The following is a 22,864-nucleotide window of genomic DNA, read 5'->3' on the forward strand; positions in this document are numbered from 1 at the left end:
CCATGATGAGCCTCTCCGGGACAAGAAGAATAAATCCGACTTCTCTATGAATGAGTCTCTCCAGTACAAGAAGAATAAATCCGACTTCTCTATGAATGAGTTTCTCTAGGACAAGAAGATTACATCCGACTTCTCTATAAATGAGTTTCTCCAGGACAAGGAGGTCTGGAAAAATATCTACACCAGACCGATATAAAAAGTCGATAGGTCTACATTTAAACTGTAATATTTGTGCGGTCTTTTAATTCATATCTCGGATTGTAGTTTTGCAATAAGCTGTCACCTTCTACAGCCTGGTATATGGGAACTGTACTTCAGATATTTCTTTAAACACTTCAGACCCAAATATGTCCAACAAGACTATTTAATATTGTCACATACATATATATCCAATATGTGAAATTGCCATGAAATACATGGTCATGTAAATAATCCACTACAGAGAAAGAAAATCGGCCTTTAATTCTCGGAAATTAATAGGATTTGTTACAAGGTTGTGATTTTTTTTTTTTTTTTTTTGTCATTTTCTTATTGGTCGAGACCTACCATACAGGTACATTCTATTGACAAAATTGTAATGTTTCACGCGTAATTATACACGTGAAATTAGCATCGCTTTAAAATGAAAAGGCACTTAGCTGATCCTTTTTAACGGGTGCAATTATTGGAAAGTATACGACGAAACTGAACACATGATTCAAAACTCATTCTTTTCAAACCAGAAGTTTTAGATGGATGGACTGAACAATTAGATAACAGTCATTCAATCGATTGTATAGTACAGAAATATAACAGAAATATAACAGAGATATATGTCTCAAAAGTTATATGAATATAATTACAAACCAGAAATTCTATAGAAATTGAACTGTTGTCACTATTAATTATTTGATTCCGGTGTAGAGGATCTTAATTGGTCCTGTACTGGAAATAAACTGACTTAACTTAACTTAATAAACGGTCTCTGTTAAAAGAAATATTAGAAATACACGAAATTAAAAAATTAATTTTAAATAATTGTTTACCTTGAAGTAGACAAAAGAAATACGATGTATTTGTTTAAAAAAAATCGTGTTCATATCAATGTTATCAATGTTACCCTGTCTCAAAAAGTTAATGCAAGGACATAGCTAATGTCTTATCATAAGTCCCTGGTTAATGTGACGTTTTATATTTTTTCTCATTCATTGGTGGTTTGCAGCAATTTGTTTCGGAGTTATCTCCCGTCTTTCAGTGTGTTGTTCGGATGTCATCTAGACTATGTGGTGTATCAGGATGATAACTCCTCATAAATCGAACAGAAAAAAACATGGCATTGGAAATAAGAAAGTGGTACTTCGGTAAATGTTATTAGTAGATAGAAGGCAACAATTCGATGGCATGAGTCGTCTTTCTTACTCTTTACCTCGCGAGAGAGATGAAGAAAACACACGAAAGCAGTAATGAAAATAAACCGGACGTCGATAAAGCCAAACGGGTGTACAGGTGCGAGTCGATATGACCATTCCCAATGTTTTGAGTTGAAACTGCATCCGCAATATTATTAGGATGAGATGTAACGAATATATTTTAAGAATAACTGTGATAGATCCATGCATCTCTGTGTCTTACATCATACAACCAGATTAATACGTTTAGTGTTTGAAAGGAATCGAACGTTCTGTCAATGAAGATAAGATAAAACAACTAAAATTAGCAGCAAAAATTGATAAGGCCTGTGTTTATATGTGATTGCTGCTAGTTTTAGTAGTATAAAAGTTGTTCATTGATGGAACCTCCTATTCTTGATTCAACAGATTTGGTCATTTACATATTACACCATAGTTACCATAATCATAGTTTGTCGTGTTCAATATTATTATTTAAAAAAACCTTCAATATGAGATTCAAAGTTGTCAGTTGTTTATTACAATGTGTTGGTTGCTAAATTTGTGTAAACTGCATTTTTGTGATAGCACAGACTGGCTCCTTTCTTAGCATCCTGAGAAACACAAACCGACACACTCTTCGGATCTTTACCTGAGGTTACTTGGTTAATATAACTGTCTGAGATATTGCTGTGCCCCATTCATCAGTTATATTATATAATACCTGCCATACAGTATGCTACTGTGGACTAATGATTGGTAGCTCTTCCATTTGTATGCTAGAGTTAAGACACGCACAAGGCCTTATAACACCTCCATGGGCATTTAGTTGGCCAAATACAACTGCAGAGAGAAAAATGCAGTGATCAGACTGGGATTCAAACCCGAAACCTCCGAACTCTAAGCAGGCACTCTTACCATTTGGGTCACCTAGGCCTGGCCACTAGTGCTTAGTCCAGTCCAATTCCACTTCACATTTATTAGCAAACATTGTTTTGTTTATGGCTTCCCAATTGAATCTAAGTACTTTATATTAAATAAGTTTTTTATATTCATAAGTTAATCATGATTTTGGATGAATACTTTATTGTTTTTACGAGTGTAATCACTACCACACATCATCACCAATTTACTAAATTCTTAGAACATATACCTCTGTAATCTAATGCACTTCCAACTAATTTGATTAGGAGAAGTTATCACTAACTTTTCTTAAAGATATATTTTAAATTTAAAAGTCTGAGTTGATGGGTTATATATTGAGTGGGTTAATATAGTACAGTATAGCTTTTGCTTTTTCAGGGCTGCTGTGGATGCGATAAAGCGACTTGATGAGGTTTTAAAGCAAAGGAAGGCCTATAGGGAGGTGTTTACTCAAGATGCTGTGGGACTACGAAACAAGTAAGTGTTCTAAGCCAAAATATGCATGAGTAGACTGGTCACCAGTGTATTAAGTGTGACGTTTCAGTGACTACACTAGTACTGTCACTTTTATCAGACAAATGACCAGTTAGCAGTAATGCACACTTTTTGGTGTCTTATGTACAAGATTGTACATAATGACAATACATTCTCTGAATTTTTACCAGCATCATTGATGAGACATCCACATTCCCTGATTTTGTATCTTTAATGTCCAGCATCATTGATGAGATATCCACTTTGTATGATTTTTTATCTTTAATGTCCAGCATCATTGATGAGACATTTTTTTATCTCATAAAATCCAGCATCATTGATGAGATATCCACTTTGTCTGATTTTTAATCTTTAATGTCCAGCATCATTGATGAGACATTTTTTTTTATCTTATAATGTCCAGCATCATTGATGAGACATCCACTTTGTCTGATTGATTCAGGTTAAAGGAGTACAGTGAGAGACTCATGTTCTACAACCCTATTGAGTATGGAAGGAAAGCAGAGGATGTCCTGTGGCGGAAAGTCTTCTATCAAATCATACAGCTTGTAAAACAAAATCGAAAGGTTAATATCGTTGTAAGATAATTCATTGATATAATCAATAGCAGAAGAAAATTTAATTCCAAGGGTAGATCATTTGAAGGCAAGGAAAAGTAATTTTCATTTAGAAACATTATCCTGCAAAAAATATTAGGAAGCCAATAACTCCCTTATTCAAAGAAAGAGTATGGGTTTTATTGTACTTATGACAGGACACTGATATATTTTATTGCTTTTGATGCCACAATAATGATCTTATGATGGGCTTTTAAAATCTCTCTATCAGATTGTCTGTGGTCGGTTGTCTGTCTGTACTTAAACAATTTTTGTTGTCATAATATTTTCAGTAGGACGTACTAGGACCTTTCATAAATGTCTTTATTTATGTATGTAGGTTCCCATTGGGTTTTACATCATAAAATTCGAGACTGATCAGAGAAAACAAAATGGCTAATAGGTGGCCATATTGGATTTTGGAATTGAAGAGTTGAATATCAATTTTTGGTGATAGAACTGAAAGTTTGGATAATCAAGATTTTAGATCATCGAGTTAAAATCAATCGTATCTACAGTAATGTATGCAAGATTTAGAACAAGATCATCAAGGAGTAGTTTTTTTGAAATGCTTTACAGAAAAATATTTATAATTTGTGAAAAAACTATCTAAATTTGAATGTGAATATGATGATTGTTTTCAAAAAATATGTGGTTGTTTTTTGCAGCATGTACGACCCTGGGAGTACATTGGAGTCTGCGTTCCGAACTCACCTGGCCTCAGCAACAGGGTACTACAATCACCTCCTATTTAGGCTCCAGTACGAGTTTTGTCTGAACCTTCACGGTGTCCTAGACTTTCATTTGGTGCCAGAACAAAAGACAGGTTAGTTATTGTTGGGTTTTTTTTCTGGTTTAAAACTGAATTTTATTATCCCAGTCAAATTGAGGGATGCCATGGTTGGAACCCAGGGTTAGCCCCTCTTACATCAGTTATTGTTTGTTGTTGAAATAAGAATATTCTTGTATACTGTTAATGAGGTTTGCCAGGAGAATAAAGATTTGGTAAAATGGGTTATTAAGTGGCAAATTTGGATGGGTTATTAGCTGCAAAGTTGAAAAGATAAGTTTGTGTCATATGTCTATCTTGGATAATAGTCCAAAAACCACATCAAAAATGCGTCTAGAAAAAACCAATAGTATCTTGAATCATGAACAAACTCGTCTCTATATCTCTTGGTGATTAGTTTCCCTGGCCCAATCTTTATCAAAATTCCTCAGCATTTAACCTCGTCCCTTCTCGCTATGGGTTAAAGGCACCAATAAAAAGGTTATACCTGCTGATCCCACTGCATGCTTGTCTGAGGTGATTAATATGGGGCCACAGGTAGGTATTAAGTCTTTCTTTACGGCCTCTATTTGGAGATAAATTAAAACAACAGCAGTTAAGAAAATTGTCATTTTACTCTTTGTTTTGAAATCTTTAATTTGTCTTCCTTCCTTGTATACATTTACAGCTATAAGATAAACACCTATATTTTTGCCCTGTTCCGTATGACTAAATTGTGCTGATAATTTTTCTGCTGACACAACAATTAAATTCTGTTGCTGTTGATTTGCCAGGTCACAGGAAGAGTTTTGGACATAACAGCCGGAGAAAAGATGTCAACCCAAAAGTCCAGGACTGGGCCATGAAGGCGTGTCATCGCTGTCTTGTGTGTCTTGGTGACATTGGTAAAGAAACTACAAGAAAATGATATATATATTAATCTTATAACTGAGAATACTGAGGATGGGGTGTGGAACAATCTCTCTTTCTCAAAGAATCTTTGAAAAAGTTACCTAAATGTTAAGGTAAAATTTCTAAAACTGTAATTTTGAAACATTATTAATGATATCCACGAAGTTCAGTAAAACTGCCTGAGCTATAAAATGATTCTAAGACTTCAAATTCAATTAAAGAATTCTGTTATTTTAAATTGTTGTATATATTTATAAAAATAAAATTGAAGTTCTAGTGCATGTATATAAGTTAATGATTTTGATAATATACAATTTTCCTTCGTTTTTGGTCACTAAAGTACTTAATAAAAAGTTTGTGTTTTATAATGTGTTTTCCAGCACGTTACCAACAGGACTTTGATAAAGGGTTCAGTAAATCAGCTTCAGAACGTTTCTACCATCAGGCGATAGCTTTGTGCCCAGACAATGGTGAGTAAATAGGGAATGTCCAGTAAGTCTTCTTATCACCATTTGATTCAGTATCTCCTCGAACTTACCAGGTAAAATTCATTGGATACACAATTCCATACTGGATGAATATCATCCCTGCAGCTGATGCATTATTAAATCAATTTAATATGAAGTCACCTGAATTATGAAAGTTAAAATACAGCAACTGTCATATTCTGTTTATTTAGGAAAGATACCATTACATTAACAGTTATGTTACACTAGTTTATGGAGATATGTTATGTTCTTTGATTGGTCTGAAGGCAGAGAGATGTGTTATGTTCTTTGATTGGTCTGAAGGCAGAGAGATGTGTTATGTTCTTTGATTGGTCTGAAGGCAGAGAGATGTGTTATGTTCTTTGATTGGTCGTAAGGCAGAGAGATGTGTTATGTTCTTTGATTGGTCTTAAGGCAGAGAGATGTGTTATTCTTTGATTGGTCGTAAGGCAGAGAGATGTGTTACTTTAAGGCAGAGAGATGTGTTATGTTCTTTGATTGGTCTTAAGGCAGAGAGATATGTTATGTTCTTTGATTGGTCTGAAGGCAGAGAGATGTGTTATGTTCTTTGATTGGTCTGAAGGCAGAGAGATGTGTTACATTAAGGCAGAGAGATGTGTTATGTTCTTTGATTGGTCTTAAGGCAGAGATATATGTTATGTTCTTTGATTGGTCTGAAGGCAGAGAGATATGTTATGTTCTTTGATTGGTCTTAAGGCAGAGAGATGTGTTATGTTCTTTGATTGGTCTTAAGGCAGAGAGATGTGTTATGTTCTTTGATTGGTCTTAAGACAGAGAGATGTGTTATGTTCTTTGATTGGTCTTAAGGCAGAGAGATGTGTTATGTTCTTTGATTGGTCTTAAGACAGAGAGATGTGTTATGTTCTTTGATTGGTCTTAAGGCAGAGAGATGTGTTATGTTCTTTGTTTAGTCTTAAGGCAGAGAAATGTGTTTTGTTCTTTGATTGGTCTTAAGGCAGAGAGATGTGTTATGTTAAGGCAGAGACATGTGTTATGTTAAGGCAGAGAGACATGTTATGTTCTTTGATTGGTTTCAAGGCAGATATTTATTCAAAAGAATAAATCAAAGAGGCTAGAAAATATTCTTTAGAATGTGATGAAGAGTCATTTTGTCAGTTGATTTGCATTGACTCCCAACAAATTGCACAAAATCAACACTTACAGAATCCACTTTATTCATTGATATGAAGTCTGTCTGAAGTTATCTCCCCTGAATGTATCTGTTGTACAGGAATGCCACACAACCAGTTAGGAACCCTGAGTGGGTCACGTTACATCCACTGTGAGGCTGCCTACCACTACATACGCTGGTAAGTATTTCGGTTTTTAGACGTGGGTTTCTAGATCTCCCTTCAACTGTATATATAATAAATAATACCACAATATACACTGTACATATTTTGTAGACGACAGGTTGTAAATCTTTCATCTACTGTGAGGTTGTGAATTATAAATATAATCACTACAATTATTATGTAGGTTAGACTTTTTAGATCCCTCGTCAATCATTATGCTGGTGATCTTAAATCTCTCATCCACTGTCTAAGTATACCATGGTTTGAATATAAGCCTGTTATTGAAAATTGTTTCAGTGTTGTTTATTGTATCTCTAATAAATAAGAGTTCTTAATTATTCGGTATTTCATTTACTTTGGAGTTGTTTTCCTATTTACTATAGCTATTTAGCTAGGAGGTGTATACAAAATATATAATTATATTCATGATAGATTTTCCTTTTTTCCAAAATCATCCCTGCTCTACTACTGGAATTCATCCTAAAACCTGTAATTATAAAGTTGAGAGCTTATCCCACTCTCTACTGGTCATGATACAATGTCGTTGTTGCTATGGTAATTTTCTGAAATATTACAGGATATAATTTCAGAAAGTTCTCACTTTACATGTACTTTTAAAGGTAAAGAAAATACTTTGGAAAGTGAAATTGCCTTATTGATAAGAATAAGAATCTGTCTGTAAAAAATTTTTTTTATAAAAAACCTCACCAAAAAGTTAGAGTTTTGTTTTGTTAATGCTTCGTACCATTATCAATCCTATCTTTTCCCTTCATATTAATTTACCATAAAACCTTATTTGTGATTTTACAATAATACAACACAATGGATTTCAGTATGGTGTGTGAAAAACCGTTTGAAGGAGCTGAAGGCAACTTACAGCGACTCTTTGAAAAAAATCGCAAGAGATTCCTAGAACTAAAACAATCAGCAAGTCACAGTGTTCCTGTGGAACCACAGAGGTAAGAGTATCAATATGTAGATTACCTCTAATAGATCACTCCAATTCTGTAATCTTTGTACTAGTCAATGGAGAGATGTACAAGTGGTCGCTTTTACAGAGATGGCCTCTTCATAAACAGGTTCAATAAGGAATTGTAATGGAAGGTTCTAGAAGTGTTTACCTCATGGGTTTCCTTATACCGGTTCAGTCAATAATTGTAATGGAAGGTTCTAGAAATGTTTACTGGGGTACCTCATGGATTTCCTTATACCCGTTCAGTAAATTATTGTAATGACAGGTTCTAGAAGTGTTTACCGGGGTAGCTCATGGGTTTCCTTATACTGGTTCAGTAAATTATTGTAATGGAGGGTTCTAGAAGTGTTTACCGGGGTAGCTCATGGGTTTCATTATACCGGTTCGGTAAATAATTGTAATGACAGGTTCTAAAATGGTTGTTCAACACAAGTGGTCTCCTTACCAAGGTCCATTAAATGTTAATGTTATCAATGATTAGTTTACCCTTGACCATAACTTATCAATCAAAATTTCAGCATTTATAGATGACTTGAAAAGTTATTAAAGAACAAATTTGCTGATAAATTTATATCAAAATGCATCAAAACAAAATAAACATGGCTAGATACCTAATTCATGTACAATGACAGGTTTGATGAGAAGTGAACACAGGAGGTCTCCTTATTCTGGTCCTGTAGGTAAATACCATAACAATAAGATCTTAAGAAATTGGTTCTGATAACATGCAGGTAACTGGTGATTAAAATGGCCTTCACACAGAAGGTCTCTAATAAAGTTGGTCTCTTGCAAGTTTTACTTTACTTTAATGATTTAGAACAGTTTAATATAAATGAAAAATCTTTTACAGTTTTCAGGACCTGAAATTTTTCCTGACCCAGTTCCTGCATCTATTGAGCATCTTCTATGATACATCCAAGAAGTAAGTGAAGCTAATATATGTACACTGGTCTGTGGTCTGAAATTAAGTCATTGATTGTGTCATTGATTTATGTATGTTGAATCATCATTTGTCACATAATTTCCATGTAAGCAGTGTTATTATACCATTGTTATTACATGTAGTCATCGTTATTACATATAATCATTGTTAATATTAGTCAAATTACGATAATAATGTGACCCTGTGCTCGATATAGCATACTGCTGCTGCCAGTCTATTTTGTGTTGTTAAATAGTGTTAAAATTGTGGTTTATTTTCTGTGACCACTAAAATGGTATCAAGCATGGCATTCGAGATACAGCTAACGTTAGACCTACTGCGCTACGTAGGTCATGAGCTCGGTGCTATCGGGAGTGTCAGTGGTCTGTCAGATCCTGTTTTCTAAACTGTCTGCATTATACTGGCATTTTTATTAGCACATAATGCGGCTATTCCACTTGTGTTTATATACGTTTATAACAATGTGACACAATTCACAAAATGAAAGTGCATTCAAGTCTGAGGCGGTACAGAACTCGATCGCCATTGTAAATGGCAAGAAAGTGATTCGTCTCTCAGAACAGAAGCACGCGACCCAAAATCTTCAACGGGAAATGAAGTAATCTAAGTTAACTAGGTTCATTGAGGCGGAGCGAAGTGAAAATGTAAATATTACATCTTAAATGACATCAAGTGGTTTTACATTCGAACTGTCACTACATTGTGACATCAAAACTTGTTGGCGCCACATGTATTGCGATATCACCAGGAGAGGAATATATTTATAGAAAGTCGAGTGATGTGCAGTTTTATGAATGGTTGAAAAATATTTTATGCTATTTACAGATGGTGGAGGATGTTTACTTATATTTCTGCATGTTTTCTTCCAGTCCAGACTCTTCAGAGTTACAGGAGAGTTGCCAGGCAACACTTCAGAGCTTTAACTTATGTATGTTCCATGAGCCTGATATCTACAGTCGAGAAGATTACCGTCTCGACGGACTGCAGCACCTCGATGATGATATGGTCTTCAAGCTTGTTGTCATGTGTATGGCTACAATCCACCTACTGCAGTTACGAGGTTTGTCATTGGTTTAATGTAAACAGTGTTCTCATTGGCTGAATTTATAAACAATTTTAACATTATTTACTGTATGAAGATTTTTTTCTGGTTGATCAGAATGTCTCAACCCATTCTCCCTAAATCAGAATATAAATTGTCATGGAGAAAAATGTGTTGATGTTGCTAAAAAGGGACTATATCAAGGAAGATGGTATTAAATTGAATGCTACCATAAATGTCATAGTTGGTTGTCATACAAAGTTGTTGGATGAAAAGTTGTACTTGTCGTTCTGTACATACTGGTTTCAATCCTTAACCAGGGCATGGGGCTGCGTTGGCCGAGTGGTTAAGGTGTCCCGACACTTTATCACTAGCCCTCCACCTCTGGGGCAGTTGCCAGGCACTGACTGTAGGCTGGTGGTTTTTCTCGGGGTACTCCGGCTTTCCTCCACCTCCAAAACCTGGCACATCCTTAAATGACCCTGGCTGTTACTAGGACGTTAAACAAAAACAAACCAAAAACAAACCTTACCCAGGGCAATTTGTATTTCCCGGAAATCTAAGATCACAAACCATCCGGTGTTGTCATGGTTGTGTCCTAGTGACACTTTACCACAATTTCTCAGGATGACATGCTCTGTGATGTTCAGTGTGGTAGTCACCAGCTACTTGAAGGAAACCCATCTCAAAATGACCCTTGTCGTAGGTGGGACCATAATGCAATCAAACATGCTCGACTGCCATTTCACACTGGTCAAAATACAGTGTAACCCTTGTTACTGTAGCAGGACCTGTCATTAATTACTATTGCTATCTATTTTTAGAAAATTGCAATTTTCGCTTCAGAAAAAGCTGTCAGTTTCTACTTGTGATATCTGTAGGTTCCAGACAGGTGACTGCGGCCACAGCATTCCTTCTGGCACTGTTCTCACACATACTCAATCACGTTGTCATCCGTCTCCATGCAGCCCTAGACGAGAAGGAGAACCCGAACAAACTGCTTCACAGAGATTTTCATCAAGATGGTGAGTTGTTTATTCATAAACATTTAAGTTTTAATTATATATGTAATTATTACACAACAAATTCACAAGACTTGTTCCGCTTGACCTTTCTGCTATCAAGGGTTTCTTCAGCGATTTTTTTTAATGAAAGGTCAATTTCAGTCTGGTTATGCTCAGTTGTATCATTGATAACTGCGTTATTTTCTTATTTAATTCAACTTTTTTATCATCTAACAGAGGATCAATGAACTTTATACCTGATCAATAATGTTATTATCTCCCCTTTACCCTGTGCCATGAAGTTACTGGTATATGTAAGACTAGATTTATCAAACTTATATAATTATCTCCCTTATACAATGTTGAGAAAGTGATTTTATGCCTTTACAACATAATAGAGGTGAAAGTATTTTATGTCCATGTAACTTTCTCTTTTCAATAGTTGATGAAGAAATGGAAGATTTTTCAGACCCAGAGGAAAATGGTCGCATTTCCCATCATGCACATGGGCAGGAAGCAGACGAAATTCCAATTCCCTCCCAAAATCACAATAACAGCTCTCAGTACAAAAGTGTTGTAAACGAAAATTCAATGCAACATGAAATGTCAGAGGTAGGTTTTCACTTACTGTAACTATTTTCTCTTAAGGTGCTGTGGAACAGCCTATAGAGATCATCGCCAAATTTCGCGAGCACAAATTCATTTGGAACTCTTGGGGGAGTCAAGAAGTATTTGTTTGTTTTTTAGTAATATGATTCACACTTAGACATCTAATTAAGAGAAATATATTATAGAAAAACAGTTAAAATCATACACATTAGCCTGCTTTATCCCTGAGTATTCGGAACTATTTTCTGAGCAAATTATTACGCTTGCTGCCTGGTTCTGGGGAGATAATTCGTACACACTCTAGTTGATGCGACATTGGAAAGTCAAAGTCCATTGTATTGTACCCCATTGCATGATCGTAAGAGGTGACTAAATTTGGGATCTTATCCTTTCTATTTTCTTTCTTAACCACTTTCTTCTTCCTAATGTCTCCCTTGACACTGCCTCACTTTTGGCCTTTAGTTGAGCGTTCACCATTGTGAGGAAGGCTTTGGGTTCTGTCCCCTGGCCGAGACATACCAGAGTCTTTAAAAATGGTAGTTGCTACTCCTGCTTAGTGCTCAGCAAATTAGGAGTGGGACGACTGGTTCGCCCGTTGTCAGTATGATATGACCAGGTGGGGTGTCCTGCTGAGTGTCTTCGGCAGTATGTTTCAGTGAGGTAGCACTATAAATCGGCAAAAGTTCCGGCCTATCACAAGGAGACTTAACACGTACATACCGCCGCCTCCCAAAACACACATGCATGTCGCACGCACAGGAGGCCATCCTTAAATGACCTTAGCTGTTAATAGGACGTTAAACCAATAAAACCAAACCAAACCAAACCAAACCCAAGGTCATCATGGGAATGTGAAATTTAGATACTACAAAGGGGGATATTTTTAGTGGTAAAAAATGTTCACGGTTTTACCAAATGGTCAATGACTGTGCATATTAGATAATGCTGAATTTGTTTTTGATTGCAATTACTTTTTCTAACAGAAATCAAAGTCATCTCGGATGAAAAGTTTTAAACGACGGAGAAGAAAACGGCACAACAGTGATGGCAGTTCAGACCTGTCCGATGTCTCTGACCTCAGTGAAGGTTAGATCCTTACACACCTTATCTCTGAATAGTGTTTAGAGTTTGAGACCACGCAATATTTTCCCACAGATGTGTGAAAATTTTACATAACCCGTTACGTATATCGATCAAAACAGCAGCAGAAGTGGTAACTTTTCAACTTTTATTATGCGGTCGACTGGTTTCGCCGTGTGCTTCATCAGTACAAAATTATTTCACGCCCTAATGTATACAAAATGCAGCTCCCTTATGTAATTAGAAATAGTAACTGATTATGATGTATAAAGAATAGTGACGTTATCCCATTATACGGACGATAACTCTAATTGAACTATGCAAGTATCATATTAGCCAGTTATTGTAAGTATATACATCTGTAGTTTACTTTAGGACTTACAATAATAAATATGATACTTGTATAGTTTAATTTGAGAATTTGGGAATGAGACAGGGCGGTCTAAACCTTGAGAAGATTTTTAAGCTGCCAAACACTCGGCTGACCTCCTGTACAACTTAAGAATCTTTCCCCTCGGGTTGAGATCCCCCTGTCTCATTCCCAAGGGGGTGAAAGATTCTATAAGCCTCACACAAGAGACAACCGGCACATGCTCTATCAATCTTTCACAATAAAACCAAAAAGTAGACTGCAAAAAATAGGTACATTGTATTTGATTTCCGATTTTCCTTCTTTGTTGGACAATGTGTTGCTGTGTGTTATCAAGAGGTTTATATGCTCTTTTACAGGTACCTGTGTTCATGAAACTGATTACTTTGAACATTTTCTTAACAGGGAAATTCATGTTTTGGTGTGTCATACATAATGGCCCAGCTAATGCCAATTTAAGCCTTACCATTAGGACATGATTATTGACTGGGAGTTGGGTTCTTCAAAGTGATGCTATTTTATGTTGCTTTCTCTAATCTTTTTAAAGTTGAATTCTAACCAGGCAATAACATGATATTATTCAAGTGTGATATAGAACTTGATTTTCAGTTTTTCCAGATATCCTGATGTTTTTTTCTTAAGTTTGATATGAAGTCTCGTAAAACAAACTCTTGTAACGGGGTGTTGAAATCATTCAATGAATCACAACCACATGATAAGTTCGATATATTCCGGATTTATTTGTTGACAGACAAAGTGGTTTATAAAACCCTGTAACAGATTTAAAATAATAATACAAATTTCAGTTAGAACTAATAATTTGGTCATCAGATTCCTACTAAGTCAAATGTCTAATCTGTTACCATGTAAATGCAAACTGAAAGTGTGAGAAATCTTAAGCTGAATAACATGTCTTTATATTAAAATTGATTAAATTTCAGGTGCCGAACATTTATCTGACAACTTCCTGTCTGGAGATTCTGAAGAAGAGGAAGAAGAATTTGTAGGATTTTTTACGAATGAATCTGACTCGGATATGTCTGATGCTCTGATGGAAAGCCAGGAGTTGGAACCAGGATTTGCAGAAGCAAGCAAGTCCTCCACAAACACAAACTCTCATGATCAACAGGCTGTTTTCCCTGGTAGTTTGCCAGAGGCTAATAATGCCATTTGGATTAGTCAGGCAGAGAATGAAAAACTTGCTCATCTTTCTTCCGAACTTTATTCATCCTCTGTGTCTTTCTTGCGACAAAATGTGAAGTTGTCCCCACAGAATAGCAGGTCATACGAATGTGATGTGGCTGAATTTGAGAACTGTAAAGATGTGATTCAAGGCAAGAAAGAAGTACCTGTTCCCCCAGGTAAGGCTATTGTGTGTTGTTTTATTAGTGGAGTATGGGCGAAGGGGAGATAACATAAGTGTTCCGTACCCGTACTGTATTTTCTTTTTATGGTCGAGTTCAATCATCAAGCATTTACTATAGTCTGTTCCATCTAATGTGATTACGTATGCGGATAAACAGCAACCAATTACTGCTGTGCCTCCAAATGGTGACGCATACTGTAAATGTGGTTATTTTCACATGGGGGTAATATTCGCGATCGACCCACCTTCGTTTGTAGTTCGAGTATACTCAAATTGATATCAAAATAATACACGTGGGGGAAATTTTCGCGATCAACAGTGATCCGCGTAATTAGCATAAATTCCCCCCTCGTGTAGATTTCCTGTAGAGCCAAAGTAAATCGGTGGTTGAGCCATAGTCGTAGGTTCTTGTCCCTCTACACATGTTCATCACATGTGACCAAATTGAGTATCAAGTTCATACCTTTTAATAGTAGGGAATCACATTAATGCTGACGTTCTCATTGAGTGAAGATCTGAAGGTTGATTTCATTTCTACCTGAGGCAGTTAGTGTTTCTCAGAAAGCTGATATTAGGTTGCCGTGTACTTTTGAGGTTGTTTCCTTTGGCAAGATACTTTAACTCGGTTACTGTGAATACATTTAACATGTGACATACCTCATACGTTGTTTGGTGAGGTAGTCAATGGCTGTTACAAGAGACCCACCTCAAACCAACATTGGCTATTAACAGATAAGATTCAGATACACAAACAAGAAAAAGTTTTACAACTTAACTGCAAAACTTTCAATAAGTAATTTTTATTTGACAGACATTCTGGTTGCAATCCAATTCAAGTTTTAGTTCTCGATGCATTTTGACGTCAGCCATCACATCATATTATACTGTTCTAACTTAACCAGGTTTTGCATCCAGCAAAGAAGCTCTCCATGTGGCAGAAATCACCAACAAACTCGCAAACTTTGTGATAGAAACAGATACTGAGGCCAGCGTAGCCCCTACAGACTCTGGTAAGGTTTGATATAGACAAGTACGCTTCAGGTCAAACACAATTTTTTTTTTTTTCAGTTTTACAAGCTTCCTTTGTTTTAAACTACTCTAATGTGTTATGGCTTGACGTTTTACATCTGTCCATCCAGCGTAAACTTAATTTTATTTCATTCGGTTTTTACTTACCACCTTAAATACTTTAGGATATTATCTCCCTTAACTCAGTTCGAACTCGCCCAAAAAATCAAGCGTCTCACTGACCAATACATTCCATGTACACTTGACGCTTGAATACTCCAATCTTCCTCAGTTTTATTTTCTGCGACGTGCAGTTCGGACGTAAAAAAAATTCAAGCCCAGTTTAAGCGTTTAAGGTTATATTTTTGATATGGTAGAAGCTGAAGTACGGATTGAGAATTTAACGGAGGAAGACATGTCAGCAAGGAGTGACATCTGTCCATCCATGGTAAATTTAATTTGTCTGGAGATCTCCCTAGAGACTTCCCCTGATCTCTGGAACTTGTTTGGCTCTATGATCATGTTGTTTTGTTTTCCTTGGCAGCTTTTTGACCCTTCAGTTTTTGAAAACATGATTGCTCTTAAATTCTTTCATGATTTATTGTCCAGTGTTCACGAAACATTAATTAGAATGTATCTCTTTAGGACTTGATAAGATTTGTTACGATGATATGTATATATGGTTTCTAAGCAATATCTTGACTGAACATTTCTTTTCGTTACATCTCCATATTTTCTGCACTTTAAAGCAAGAATCTAGATTACTATGGCACGGAACAAGTCTTAATTGTTCTGTTGAGTAACTCTTGTTTTGCATTTATAGTTTGACATGACTGTTCAATTTGCATGTTTTTTTGATAGCTTTCATTTATATAAAAAGATCGAAAATTCATTGGCAGAACAATCAGGGGCTGACATTGAAAATGATACAGAAACAGAAGATTACAGTAGTACCTCTGGGTCCGGAGACAGGTAAGGATGTTCATTGTTTATATACAGTAGTACCTCTGGGTCCGGAGACGTTTATATACAGTAGTACATCTGGGTCCGGAGACGTTTATATACAGTAGTACCTCTGGGTCCGGAGACGTTTATATACAGTAGTACCTCTGGGTCCGGAGACGTTTATATACAGTAGTACCTCTGGGTCCGGAGACAGGTAAGGATGTTCATTGTTTATATACAGTAGTACCTCTGGGTCCGGAGACGTTTATATACAGTAGTACCTCTGGGTCCGGAGACGTTTATATACAGTAGTACCTCTGGGTCCGGAGACAGGTAAGGATGTTCATTGTTTATATACAGTGGTACCTCTGGGTCCGGAGACGTTTATATACAGTAGTACCTCTGGGTCCGGAGACGTTTATATACAGTAGTACCTCTGGGTCCGCAGACGTTTATATACAGTAGTACCTCTGGGTCCGGAGACGTTTATATACAGTAGTACCTCTGGGTCCGGAGACGTTTATATACAGTAGTACCTCTGGGTCCGGAGACAGGTAAGGATGTTCATTGTTTATATACAGTGGTACCTCTGGGTCTGGAGACAGGTAAGGATGTTCATTGTTTATATACAGTAGTACCTCTGGGTCTGGAGACGTTTATATACAGTAGTACCTCTGGGTCCGGTGACAGGTAAGGATGTTCATTGTTTATATACAGTAGTACCTCTGGGTCCGGAGACGTTTATATACAGTAGTACCTCTGGGTCCGGTGACAGGTAAGGATGTTCATTGTTTATATACAGTAGTACCTCTGGGTCCGGAGACGTTTATATACAGTAGTACCTCTGGGTCCAGAGACGTTTATATACAGTAGTACCTCTGGGTCCGGAGACGTTTATATACAGTAGTATGTCTGGGTTCGGAGACGTTTATATACAGTAGTACCTCTGGGTCCGGAGACGTTTATATACAGTAGTACCTCTGGGTCCGGAGACAGGTAAGGATGTTCCTTGTTTATGTACAGTAGTACCTCTGGGTCTGGAGACGTTTATATACAGTAGTACCTCTGGGTCCGGAGACAGGTAAGGATATTCATTGTTTATATACAGTAGTACCTCTGGGTCTGGAGACGTTTATATACAGCAGTACCTCTGGGTCCGGAGACGTTTATATACAGTAGTACCTCTGGGTCCAGAGACGTTTATATACAGTAGTACCTCTGGGTCCGGAGACGTTTATATACAGTAGTACCTCTGGGTCCGGAGACGTTTATATACAGTAGTACCTCTGGGTCCGGAGACGTTTATATACAGTAGTACCTCTGGGTCCGGTGACAGGTAAGGATGTTCATTGTTTATGTACAGTAGTACCTCTGGGTCCGGAGACAGGTAAGGATGTTCATTGTTTATATACAGTAGTACCTCTGGGTCCGGAGACGTTTATATACAGTAGTACCTCTGGGTCCGGAGACGTTTATATACAGTAGTACCTCTGGGTCCAGAGACAGGTAAGGATGTTCATTATTTATATACAGTAGTACCTCTGGGTCCGGAGACGTTTATATACAGTAGTACCTCTGGGTCCGGAGACAGGTAAGGATGTTCATTGTTTATGTACAGTAGTACCTCTGGGTCTGGAGAGGTTTATATACAGTAGTACCTCTGGGTCCGGAGACGTTTATATACAGTAGTACCTCTGGGTCCGGAGACGTTTATATACAGTAGTACCTCTGGGTCCGGTGACAGGTAAGGATGTTCATTGTTTATGTACAGTAATACCTCTGGGTCCGGAGACGTTTCTATACAGTAGTACCTCTGGGTCTGGAGACGTTTATGTACACTAGTACCTCTGGGTCCGGAGACAGGTAAGGATGTTCATTGTTTATATACAGTAGTACCTCTGGGTCCGGAGACGTTTATATACAGTAGTACCTCTGGGTCCGGAGACCTTTATATAGAGTAGTACCTCTGGGTCCGGAGACGTTTATATACAGTAGTACTTCTGGGTCCGGAGACAGGTAAGGATGTTCATGTTTATATACAGTAGTACCTCTGGGTACGGAGACGTTTTATATACAGTAGTACCTCTGGGTCCAGAGACAGGTATATAAGTAGTCACTCTTGGTCCGGACGACAGGTAAGGATCTGTTCATTGTTTATATACAGTAGTACCTCTGGGTCTCCGGAGACAGGTAGGAATGTTTCATTGTTTATATACAGTAGTACCTCTGGGTCGGAGACATTATATACAGTAGTACCTCTGGGTCCGGAGACGTTTATATACAGTGGTACCTCTGGGTCCGGAGACGTTTAAATACAGTAGTACCTCTGGGTCCGGAGACAGGTAAGGATGTTCATTGTTTATATACAGTGGTACCTCTGGGTCCGGAGACGTTTATATACAGTAGTACCTCTGGGTCCGGAGACAAGTAAGGATGTTCATCGTGTATAAACAGTAGTACCTCTGGGTCCGGTGACAGGTAAGGATGTTCATTGTTTATGTACAGTAGTACCTATACAGTAGTACCTCTATTTCTGCATACAGGTAAGGATTTGTATTGTTCATGGTTTTTTAACAGTCCTTTTAATTCAGAAGTTGATGAAGAGTCCAATAAAATAACCTTCTTCTCTAGCATTTGTATCATGTCCAAATATTCTACTCTGATATTGCTTGAAAATGTTAGAAGATTTGGGTATTTTTCCTTTGTCCTTAAGGATTGGTTTGGTTTTTGTTTATTTTTGTTTAACGTTCTATTAACAACCAGGGTACTTAATGTGCTATATGTTAGTCCTTTTAAGATGATATTGTTTTAAGAATAAAGATAAATACACTATTCTGACTTTAAAGCAGGAATAAAAATATTTTCCCAGTTTACATAGAAATATGAATAAAGAGTCCCTATTTTACTCAAGGACCTTTCTCCAAAACTGAACAATACTTCAGTTTGCTAACTGATAAGGGGACTTATAATTATTTCATCATATTTGGTAAGATTAGATAGGTCAAAATTCACAGACAGACACAATGAATTAAGAACCTTTGTTATTGTGCAGGATTGATACCAGTCATCGACAGCTGAAGTACACAATAGATGTGGTTCACAGCGAGGGTCTGCTGTCCACTGTCAAACTTATGTGTGACTGGATGAGGTGTAACAGTGGCGTCATTATGACCTGTGCCCAGGTGAGTGACACAGGTGTAACAGTGATGTCATTATCTCCTGTGTCCAGGTAAGTGACACAGGTGTGACAAAGATGATGTCATTATCTCCTGTGTCCAGGTAAGTGACACAGGTGTGACAAGGAGATCATTATCTCCTTTGTCCAGGTAAGTGACACAGGTATGACAGGGAGATCATTATCTCCTGTGTCCAGGTAAGTGACACAGGTGTGACAGGGAGATCATTATTTCCTGTGTCCAGGTAAGTGACACAGGTGTGACAAAGAGATCATTATCTCCTGTGTCCAGGTAAGTGACACAAGTGTTACAGACTATTATGTCCACTACATGTTTCCAGGGCACTGACTCTATGAGGTGTGAGAGCATTGTCATAATGACAATGATCTGTAGCCCAGTTTCACTTAGTGAAACGTTTAGAACAAGATTATTTTGTCCCTACCTACATATCTTACAATTTTACACTGATAAAATTTAGTGTTCTTCTTGAAACAAAAAGTCTGAATATGGTATGTACTCCTGTATAGTAATCAAAACATGGTATAAATTAGTGACCTATGAGTCGCTGTCTCAGCCTCCAGTAGTCTCCACGTATCATATAACTATTGATTATGTCTGTGTTACTATGTAACTTTGGTATATTACAGAGCTCACAGTCCCTGTGTTACTGTGTAACTTTGGTATATTACAGAGCTCACAGTCCCTGTGTTTCTATATAACTTTGGTATATTACAGAGCTCACAGTCCCTGTGTTACTATGTAACTTTGGTATATTACAGAGCTCACAGTCCCTGTGTTACTATATAACTTTGGTATATTACAGAGCTCACAGTCCCTGTGTTACTATGTAACTTTGGTATATTACAGAGCTCACAGTCTCTGTGTTACTATGTAACTTTGGTATATTACAGAGCTCACAGTCCCTGTGTTACTGTGTAATGTTTTTACTTTGGTATATTACAGAGCTCACAGTCCCTGTGTTACTATGTAACTTTGGTATATTACAGAGCTCACAGTCCCTGTGTTACTATGTAACTTTGGTATATTACAGAGCTCACAGTCCCTGTGTTACTATGTAACTTTGGTATATTACAGAGCTCACAGTCCCTGTGTTACTGTGTAACTTTGGTATATTACAGAGCTCACAGTCCCTGTGTAATGTTTTTACTTTGGTATATTACAGAGCTCACAGTCCCTGTGTAATGTTTTTACTTTGGTATATTACAGAGCTCACAGTCCCTGTGTAATGTTTTTACTTTGGTATATTACAGAGCTCACAGTCACTGTGTTACTGTGTAACTTTGGTATATTACAGAGCTCACAGTCCCTGTGTAATGTTTTTACTTTGGTATATTACAGAGCTCACAGTCCCTGTGTTACTGTGTAACTTTGGTATATTACAGAGCTCACAGTCCCTGTGTTACTGTGTAACTTTGGTATATTACAGAGCTCACAGTCCCTGTGTTACTATATAACTTTGGTATATTAGAGAGCTCACAGTCCCTGTGTTACTATGTAACTTTGGTATATTACAGAGCTCACAGTCCCTGTGTTACTGTGTAACTTTGGTATATTACAGAGCTCACAGTCCCTGTGTTTCTATATAACTTTTGTATATTACAGAGCTCACAGTCCCTGTGTTACTATGTAACTTTGGTATATTACAGAGCTCACAGTCCCTGTGTTTCTATATAACTTTGGTATATTACAGAGCTCACAGTCCCTGTGTTACTGTGTAACTTTGGTATATTACAGAGCTCACAGTCCCTGTGTAATGTTTTTACTTTGGTATATTACAGAGCTCACAGTCCCTGTGTTTCTATATAACTTTGGTATATTACAGAGCTCACAGTCCCTGTGTTTCTATATAACTTTGGTATATTACAGAGCTCACAGTCCCTGTGTTTCTATATAACTTTGGTATATTACAGAGCTCACAGTCCCTGTGTTACTATATAACTTTGGTATATTACAGAGCTCACAGTCCCTGTGTTACTATATAACTTTGGTATATTACAGAGCTCACAGTCCCTGTGTTACTGTGTAACTTTGGTATATTACAGAGCTCACAGTCCCTGTGTTACTATATAACTTTGGTATATTACAGAGCTCACAGTCCCTGTGTTTCTATATAACTTTGGTATATTACAGAGCTCACAGTCCCTGTGTTACTATATAACTTTGGTATATTACAGAGCTCACAGTCCCTGTGTTACTATATAACTTTGGTATATTACAGAGCTTACAGTCCCTGTGTTACTGTGTAACTTTGGTATATTACAGAGCTCACAGTCCCTGTGTTACTATATAACTTTGGTATATTACAGAGCTCACAGTCCCTGTGTTTCTATATAACTTTGGTATATTACAGAGCTCACAGTCCCTGTGGCATCGCCTTTCCGTCCTATGTAACATCCTACCAGTGGAGACTGTTTTGGCAGATCACGGTAATTCCTCTCCTCATGTAGTAATTAATTGATCTGTTCTCAGGTCCCGAATGTTTGATTTCTGGAAAACAAAGCAAAACTGAAACATAAAGGCAGGTTCGAAAAGTACAAGTATCTTTATAACATGCATCTGTTACCTAGATGGCCTGGGTTCAATTCCCCAATCAGACGTGAAAAGGTATGGGGTCACCTGCCCCATCATGTGGGTTTTCTCCAGGTTCTCTGGATCCCTCTCACAGTAAGACCCGTTATATGGTTCCATCCGGGCCAACAAGAGTGATTGATATAAGTTGGTATAACTTGTTTACAAATTGCTGTAAAATAAACTTGAAATAAAGTTTACATTTAGCTGTCGTGTGGTTCTCCTGATTGAAATGAAAATAGAGAAAATATATACCTGGTATCTCACCTCCTTCATTATTGAACTTTATTATCTTAAAACAGAGAGTAAAACTACGAAGTTTATAATGATAAGCTCATTTTTTTCATTCACAGACCAGTGTTGGATGGAAGAGGTGAAAACAGTTCTTTGTTCTGTCCGTAACCATGATTGGCAGCAAATATTCCCACTACGTGAGGACATAAACCTCTCCCAGTTCCCTCCCTTGGCTGAAGCTCATTCTAGTCTCAAGCTAAATATTAAACGTAAAGGACACATCTCCGAAATGCAGGAGGTAGGATTTTATTTATCCAAATATAAAGAAAAGGAAAGAACTGATGTGCCCCTTTATACATTGGTATCATAACATGAAAGTGCCTTTTTACCATGTATAATAGTAATCTGATAAGATTTTGGTGGTCATCAGTCAAGGTTAAAGGTCAAAAGTTGCAATTGACTACTTTTAAAATAAAAAAAATGAAGCAAGTAAACAAGGATAAGGAATTTGATGTCGGTAAATAAAATAATGAACGAGATGAGTCATCATCAACGGAAAGGTGGAGGAATGATTGTATCATATTAGAGTAAAATTAAGAAATAATTAACGATGATTCGTGTATTGTTGCAGGATATACAACGAGGACGAGGATATTTT

At 37.1% G+C, this 22,864-nt stretch overlaps 1 protein-coding gene across 1 annotated transcript in view; it reads left to right on the forward strand.

Annotated features, from left to right (window-relative positions):
• Window positions 1-1,283: 1,283 nt before the first annotated feature.
• LOC117334313 (protein SMG5-like) overlaps window positions 1,284-22,864 on the forward strand; it is a 70,131-nt gene continuing 48,550 nt past the window's right edge. Inside the window, 20 exon segments of the mRNA XM_033893840.1 lie at window positions 1,284-1,485; window positions 2,670-2,768; window positions 3,229-3,352; window positions 4,051-4,059; window positions 4,061-4,208; window positions 4,946-5,056; window positions 5,444-5,533; window positions 6,804-6,882; window positions 7,701-7,826; window positions 8,691-8,762; window positions 9,653-9,843; window positions 10,707-10,850; window positions 11,272-11,441; window positions 12,422-12,524; window positions 13,830-14,249; window positions 15,157-15,264; window positions 16,162-16,234; window positions 19,260-19,389; window positions 21,755-21,830; window positions 22,326-22,504. Of these exon segments, the coding sequence (XP_033749731.1) occupies window positions 1,418-1,485; window positions 2,670-2,768; window positions 3,229-3,352; window positions 4,051-4,059; window positions 4,061-4,208; window positions 4,946-5,056; window positions 5,444-5,533; window positions 6,804-6,882; window positions 7,701-7,826; window positions 8,691-8,762; window positions 9,653-9,843; window positions 10,707-10,850; window positions 11,272-11,441; window positions 12,422-12,524; window positions 13,830-14,249; window positions 15,157-15,264; window positions 16,162-16,234; window positions 19,260-19,389; window positions 21,755-21,830; window positions 22,326-22,504 (2,520 nt within the window). The 5' untranslated portion in view covers window positions 1,284-1,417.

Source organism: Pecten maximus, chromosome 9 (assembly GCF_902652985.1).
Source record: "Pecten maximus chromosome 9, xPecMax1.1, whole genome shotgun sequence".
Lineage (NCBI taxonomy): Eukaryota > Metazoa > Mollusca > Bivalvia > Pectinida > Pectinidae > Pecten > Pecten maximus.